Raw genomic sequence first — 7,674 nt, 5'->3', positions numbered from 1 at the left:
TGCGCCTGGGCTGGGACTGGTCCCACCGGCGCAGGGTAGCAGGAAGCTCTCCACACACTCACCGGACCTGGGCTAGGACTGGGTCTCAAAATCCATTTTTTTTTAAGGTTTGGTTCAATTTTGATGTTTCTTTGTTGATTTCTTGTCTAGAGCTATTTGTGGTAATGTGGTATTGATGTCCCCACTATAACTGTAATGTTGTTACCTTTTTTATAGTTAGCAGTGTTTGTAGTTTGATTCAGGGGGCCTGCCTGTTAGCTCAGTTAAGCGCCTGCTCATGCAAATGCAGTCAGGCTCAGGATACCGCAGTTTTATTCCCAGCTCCACATGCCTTACCAGACCTGCCCTTAGAGTAACCTGAGACAGCAAAAAAAAAAAAAAAAAAAAAGCCTGTAGTTTGGTGCATATGTATTTTATAATTACTATGTCCTTCTACTGAGCTTTTTCCTTACCTAATATGTAGCGACCTTCTTTGCCTCCTCTAATCAGTTTAGCTTAAAATCCACAGTGCCTGATAGTGGGACACTTACTCTTGTTTCTTGCTAGGTTCCTGTTGCATGAAATATTATTTTCCACCCTTGATTTTTTTTCATCTGTGAATTTCTTTTTGAGTTTAGTGTATATCAAATATTCAGCATGCCAGAGAATTTTGCCTCTGGATCCATTCTGCCAGTGTGTGTCCCTTGATTGGAGAATTGAGACCATTCACATTGAGGGTTGTTACTTGTACGTACTGACTTGTACCTATTACAGTACTATTTCACTGGTGCTGATTTCGTTTCTTCCCCTTCTGCTTAATTGCTCATCCTACCTGGTGCACACATTCTGTTGGACCTTCTGGCATTGTTAGCTTTCTTGTCTCTTTCTAGAATATCCTTGAAAATTGTTCTGGAGTACTGGTTTCATGGTCATGCATTTCTTCAAGTGCTCTTATAATGGAGCTATCTTATTTTCCATCAGTTTTTGAAAGACAGCTTTGTGAGGTTATCAGCCTGGGTTGGAAGATGGGGTGGGGCTTGAAAGTCTTCACTTCAGGCTTCCTAGCCTTTAAGGTGTGTGTTGAGAAGTCTCCTGAAATTCTCATGGGCTTTCCTTTATCAGTGATTCATTGCTTCTCTCTAACAACTGCCAAGATTCCATTCTTGTGTTGGACTTCTGAGAATTACTGTGAGGTGATGTGGGATGGTTCTTTTCCGATTGTGGCTCTTTGGAGACTATATACGCCTTACTTATCTGTAAGTGAAGTTCCTTTCCTGCATTTGGAGTGTTTTCTGCTATTACTTTTGTAAACAGGCTCTCGGCCATGTGTGCTGTCTTCTGATTTTCACTGATTCCAGTTCATCTTAGATTGGTCTTCTGTGCATAATCTAGCAGCTGTTGCTCCACTTTTCATGTTCTCTTGCTGTGTGTAGATGCCTCTTCAGTGACTGATCGCTGACCAAGTCCTGTCTTCTAGTTCTGACACGTTGTCCTCACGTTGGTTGGTTCTTCTGTCTGTACTTCCAACAGGAGTTTTAGTCTCTTGAATTCCTGTTTGACACCTTTCCACGGACTCACTTTCATGCTCAGCACTCATGTTTTGCACTGCTTTGTCTAGCTCACATAGCTTTTTATTGCTGTCTTCTGTAGCTTCACTGATCATTTGATTTATTAGAATGAACCATTATCTATTTAGTTATATCTTTTTTGAATTGACCAAGCACCATGTTAGTCTATTTTGTTATCTGTTCTCCTTTCAAATAATTCAACTGTGTGACTTCTGATTTTCTCCCCCTCAATGCTCCCTTCACTGGTTTTGGATAAGTTGGGAGTTTGAGGTGGCATTTGTTGTTTTATCTTGTTGTGTTTCTATTATACTTTTCAGATTTTATGTACTCTTTCAGGTTCTTGCATTAGTGAGACAATATAATGTTTACACATGAGTCTAATTTATTTCACTTATGATTCTGGTTCTCTAGCTGTACTCATTTACCTATAAAAGCCTCAAGTTTATGTTTGTCATAGCTGAGGAATGCTCCATTGTGTAAAAATACTACATCCTTTTTATCCATTCCTCAGTTGATGGACATTTGGGTTGTTCCCAAGATTTAGCTATATAATAAATTGTGCTGCTATAAACATGGGTGCACATATATCACTGTGGTATGAGGATTTCAGTTCATTTTGAACTATTTCCCAGGAGGGCAATAGCTGGCTTGAATGGGATCTCCAATCCTAGTATTTTAAGGAATCTCCACACTGATTTCCATAATGATTGTACCGGTCTACACTCCCACCAACAGTGGAGAAGGGTTCCTTTTTCCCCACAGCCCCTCCAGCATTTGTTATCGGTTGACTTCTCCATGACAGCCATTCTTTCTGGGGTGAGATGGAATCTCAGTGTTGTTTTAATTTTCATTCCTCCAATGACCAATGGTGTGAAACCATTTTTCATATATTTATTTGCCATTTGTATTTCTTCATCTGAGAAGTGTATATTCATTTCAGATACCCATTTTTTGATTGGATCTTTGAATTCTGGAGGTCTGATTTTTATTTTTTAATTCTTTATATGTTCTAGAGAGAAGTTCTTTGTCTGAGAGACAGTTGGCTAAAATTTTTCACCATTGTTTTTGTGCTAAGGCTTCCAGGTTGATGATAGTTGAAAACTTCGTTGCTTGTACTGAGACCTCTTTAGTTAGTGTCTGCTTTTCAGTGATTTACATCATTAAATACAGGCCTTTGCCTCTGCCCCAAGGTATCCCCATCTGTTTATTTGGGAGAGGAAGCTGTAGTATATTTGTCTCAGTACCCAATTGTCTAGAAAGTGGCAGTGTAATTAGTGTCACGAAGGCGATCCAGGTATTGACTGACAGGGAAAATGAATCGATAGCAACAACTATGATGCCCATGGTACTAAAATCAGCAACAGGAGCATCACAGACAAACTTCATATTGACCTAGCCTAATAACCAATAATGCACCATCCTTAACCATAGCAAAGAGATCAGTGATCATGTATAAACAGTAAGAGAGATCAAACATTGACATATAGTAAATATGTGTTAAAAGGGACAACTTTACCTCCACTAACAATACAACAGTATTCAACAGTAACAGAAGATAGGCAACTATCTACAGATTCATAAGGTTTGGTGGCTTTACTAGTAAGGAGAGAGGATGTGGGGAATGGAAGCATGAAAAAGTAAAATTTGAAAAATTAAGCAATGGAAGGGCCAGTCATATAGCTAAATGGACTAAAGTGCCTGCTTAGGTAGATGCAGGGACCAAGATTCGATCCCCGGTGTGCCCTACCGGCCCTGCCCCTAGGGTGTGCTGAGATGGTGACTGAGAATGGGTGTGTCAGTGCGCACCTGTAATGCCAGTGCTTGGGAGGCTGAAAACAGGAGGATCACTATAAGTCCAATCTGTGTAATGAGAGCCTCTAGACCCTATGCTAAATATAGTTTTTAAAAAAGAAAGAAAAGTTAAGCAATGGAAGATGAGAAGAAGATGACAAAAATGAAATAAAGGATCCTATTAAGAAGTAAAAGAGGGACTGGGGAGATGACTCAGTAGGATAAGCGCTTGACTGGCAAACTCAAGAAGTAAAAGGAAATTAATAGTATTAGATAAAAGTTTTTTTAAAAAAAGAAAAGCAGACAAGGAAATAGATAAAAACAGAGAAAATTAAAGGAAAAAAATAGAAAAAGAAGAGAAAATTAAAAGAGGGAGAAAAAAAGGTAGGTGGAGACCAAAACAAAAAAAAGGAAGAAAAAAGAAAATAAGATTTTAAAACACCTCCAAACTTTAACCACAATCAAAATAGAATAAAATAATATCAGATTAAATTAATCAAAGGAGAAAAAAGGGGCTCAACATTGTTTTTCCTCTGTATTTCTAAATGGGTAGTTCCTTTCCAGGAGCTTCATGCAGTCTTGGAATTCAGGAACCCACTGTCCTGTGTGCTCAGCTTTACAGTGTGTGGACTTGTAAGGTCCCTCATTCTCAAGAAACCCTTCCATCTGTCCACCCCAGACCATGGCAGTTAGCCAATCCAAGACCCGTCACTGCTCACATTGGTGACTAGGGATGTCGTCAGGCCACCAGGCTTGGCTGGAGGTAGGCAGAAGGGCAGGGGCTCTAGCAGGCTGCTGGGCCCCACGTCATTATCTTCAGAACCAGCCGTCTCTGAAAGCCACACCTGCCACGCCTGGCCTCCACCTGCACAGTACAGGGTCCCATGTCCTTCTAGCCAGAGCTTGGACTTCTGGGGTCTTCTGCCCTCACACTCTGTACAGCTGTCTGCCACGACTGTGTCTCATCCTGACACTGTGTTAGGGTAACATGAAAGTCCAGGAATAAAGATGTAGTGTGGCTGGCTAGGAGTTGGCAGTCCGACACAGTGAGCGTGGACGCAGCCAGTCTGACACACCTTGCGGGGTAAGGGGGCAGCTGCAGTGCTCTTCCTATTGTATTTTAGTGGGCTTCATTCCTCATTTATGCCAGCAAGAATAATCCTGGGCAAGGGCGGGCCAGATGGCTCAGCAGACTAAAGAGCCTGTTTAGGTAGAGCACAGGGACCGAGGTTCAATCCCTGGCACCACAAGCCATATAGGCTGGGGAGGTAGCTTGATGGTCTAAGTGCCTGCATGGCAAGCGCAAGGACCCAGGTTCAATCCCTGGACCACATGCCGTTTTAGCCCCACACCGAGCCCAGCCACCAAAACCGAAGGTGGTGGCACACACTTATAATCCCAGCTCTGGGGAGGCTGAAACAGGAAGATCATTATGTGTAGCAAGACCCTGTACCAAACTAATTAATTAATTAATTAAAAATAATAATAAAACTCCTAGCATCCAAAAGTAATTTTAACTTAAAATAACTGAGCAGCCTGGTATGTTGGAACACACCTATAATCCTATCGCTCTCGGAGGCTCAGACAAGACTATCCAAAGTTCAAGGCTTACCTGGGTAACTCAGTGACTCAGTGACCTTTTCTCAAAGTGAACAAAATGTAAAGGGTCTGAGGCTGTACCTCAGTGTGAAGGCTCAGAGAGAGAGACACAGAGACAGAGACAGAGACAGAGACAGAGACAGAGACAGACAGAGAAAGAGACAGAGAGACAAAAGAGAGACAGAAAAACAGAGAAACAGAGAACAAGACAGACAAAAGAGAGGCAGAAAACACACACACACACACACACAGAGAGAAACATTTGAACAAATTCATAACAATTAGCACTTGGAGGCAACGCCCCGCACCCCATCTGCTAAATAATGCAGTTTCATAAGCACGTAGTTCTCTTGCTCTGAGCTATTTGAGTCACACAATTAAGTAAATAAGAATTATTAGTGAGATTAGAATCCCTGGAGGATTATATGTTAGCAGGAAGGATTCCTGGAAATAATTAAAAGATGCTCCCTCTATTGAGCACAGTAAGAGTTGACAGTACTAACAGGAGTGTCCCTATGTGTGCGGGCTCCGAGGTGAGTCCTGGCTACCAACTGGTGGGTAACAGGGAGCCCCCCCGCAGGCATGTACAGGGAGCGCGTACCTGTGTCATACGTGTCCATGCTGACACTTCTGTGCAAGTGAATGAATCCAACAGAAAATAAGCCCAAAGGCATTCGCTTTTGTGTGTCCTAAGCACTGTGTTCTCTTAAATTTTGCGTACTTTCCTCACGGGTAGAAACAATTTTCGGGCAGCCAAGTCCCTGCAGATGACCCCTCTGCCTGCTGCCTGTGCCGCCCCTACCGGGAGCTCACTGGCCTCTGTGCCTTTGTCCCCACAGCATGGCGGACCTGCAGGGCCTGGTGGAGAGACTGGAGCGTGCCGTCAGCAGTCTGGAGCGGCTGTCCGCAGAGGCGTCCCCGGCCCCTGGAGTCTTCGGGGAGGTCAACGGTGTCAACGGAGGTAAGAGTGCGCATCCTCCGCCACCTGCACCCAGAGACGTCCTTAGCTTGATCCTCGTCCTGCAGGTCTCTGGACTGACGGGGTCCACCTGCCTGCAGCTCCTGTGGGCCTTCCTTCCTTTGTAACTGCAACATTAGCCAAGGGCAAGAGGTTTCTGGAAAGGAGAAAGAAAGTTTCTCGTAACTATGTTACACATTTTATGCACCAATTAAGAAAAAAAGAAAGAAAGAAAGAAAAGAAAAGCTTTTTAGCCTACAACTCGGAACAATCACCAGCATCCTCGGGCCTTAAGAGCACAATCCGGCTGCCCAAAGTCACTATTGTCTCCTTTTAGCGAGTAGACTGCTGTTTCCACACTCGGAGGCTAAATACATTATCTAAGTCATTATCACCAGGGAGAAAACAAGTATTCTCGAGTAGAAACGAATATAGATTTTTACTTTCTTTGTTTGTTTGTTTGTTTGTTTTGGCGGAACTGGGGATTGAACTGAGGCCCTTGCACTTGCCAGGGAAGTGCTTATTCTATTGAGCCATCTCCCTGGCCCTGATTTTTACTTTTGAGCACAAGCCTTTTACGTTTACAGCTCTGAAGGAGGCTGTGACAGATGTGAAGCCACCTGGGATAGATGTCACAGGGCCACACCGCATGGTCTTACCCTTGCCTCCTCCCAGCCAGATTCCCTCTCACCACTGCAGCCTTAATGCCAACTGCAATTTTTAAAAAAAAATTGTCTGATCAAAAATAAAAATGTTAGGCAGTCAGATAGCTCAGCGGACTAAAGCGCCTGCTTAGACAGAGCAGCGGCGGGCAATCCCCAGCGTACCTTGCCAGCCCCGCCCCCAGGGTGTGCTGAGACAGTGATTGATCCTGGACGTGGTGGTGCATGCCTGTAATCCCAGTGCTTGGGAGGCTGAAAGCAGGAGGATCACTATGAGTCCAGTCTGGATAGTGAGACCCTGTAGACCCTGCACTAAATACAGAAAAAAATAAATAAATAAAAATGCCTTCTTTGAAAGGGTGCCTTCTGTGGCAGGCTCTCCAAGTTATCTACAATAACTTTTCCAATCCTCCTTGCCTAGGGTTGCACTTTAACAAATAAAAATACAGGACAACAGTTACATTTGAATTTCAGATGAAGAACAATTAGGGGCTTGGAATGTATTTATCACTTACCTGAAATTCAAATTCAACTGGGTGTTCTGTATTTAATCAGATGGTGACTCTATTTTTGTCCCACATGGATCTCCTTATCTGACATGTTTTGAATCCTATTAGGTTCTTTCAGTGGGGAGAGAAGATACTGAGAGAGCCTGGGGAAAAAGAGAGGGCAAAATCGTCTTCCCAGGAGAGATCTCCGGTGATGCCAGTCAGGCACATTTGGAGCTGAGCTGGGCCTTGCTGTGTGTCATGGGACAGAAATTACTGCGCAGGCACCAACGTGCTGGCCATGTCTTTGCCCCCCAACAAGATGAAAACTAAAATGCTTTGAATGAGTTGAAAGGCGGTGCTGCTTGAAAGAGCGCTGCCAGAGACCTGTAAGGTTTTTTTTTAATATATTTATTTTTTATTGAGAAATAAATATGAATGAAACAGTTTCACAGCTGATTAATAGGACAGTTTTGATAGTCAATATACTGTACATTGTTATCTTCTTAGTGGTTATCCATAGTACAAGAAGCAGACAGGATACTCTGTCCAAACACTGTTAGTACACCTCTTTCTTCTCATTGAATTAAGCGAAAGTAGCTGTAAATTTATCCTATTTTGTGTATATA

The 7,674-nt window shown here is 43.0% G+C and overlaps 1 protein-coding gene across 1 annotated transcript in view; it reads left to right on the top strand.

Moving 5' to 3' along the window:
- The window catches only part of Cap2 (cyclase associated actin cytoskeleton regulatory protein 2), a 193,562-nt gene that overhangs the window by 42,354 nt on the left and 143,534 nt on the right, over positions 1-7,674 (top strand). The window contains exon 2 of the mRNA XM_023712056.1: positions 5,777-5,963. Coding sequence (XP_023567824.1) covers positions 5,778-5,963 — 186 coding nt within the window. The 5' untranslated portion in view covers position 5,777. The remainder of the gene's footprint in view (positions 1-5,776; positions 5,964-7,674) is intronic.

The sequence above is a fragment of the Octodon degus genome, unplaced genomic scaffold (genome assembly GCF_000260255.1).
Source record: "Octodon degus isolate 3935 unplaced genomic scaffold, OctDeg1.0 scaffold00023, whole genome shotgun sequence".
In the NCBI taxonomy this organism is placed as follows: Eukaryota; Metazoa; Chordata; class Mammalia; order Rodentia; family Octodontidae; genus Octodon; species Octodon degus.
This window is presented reverse-complemented; position numbering and strand designations above follow the sequence as displayed.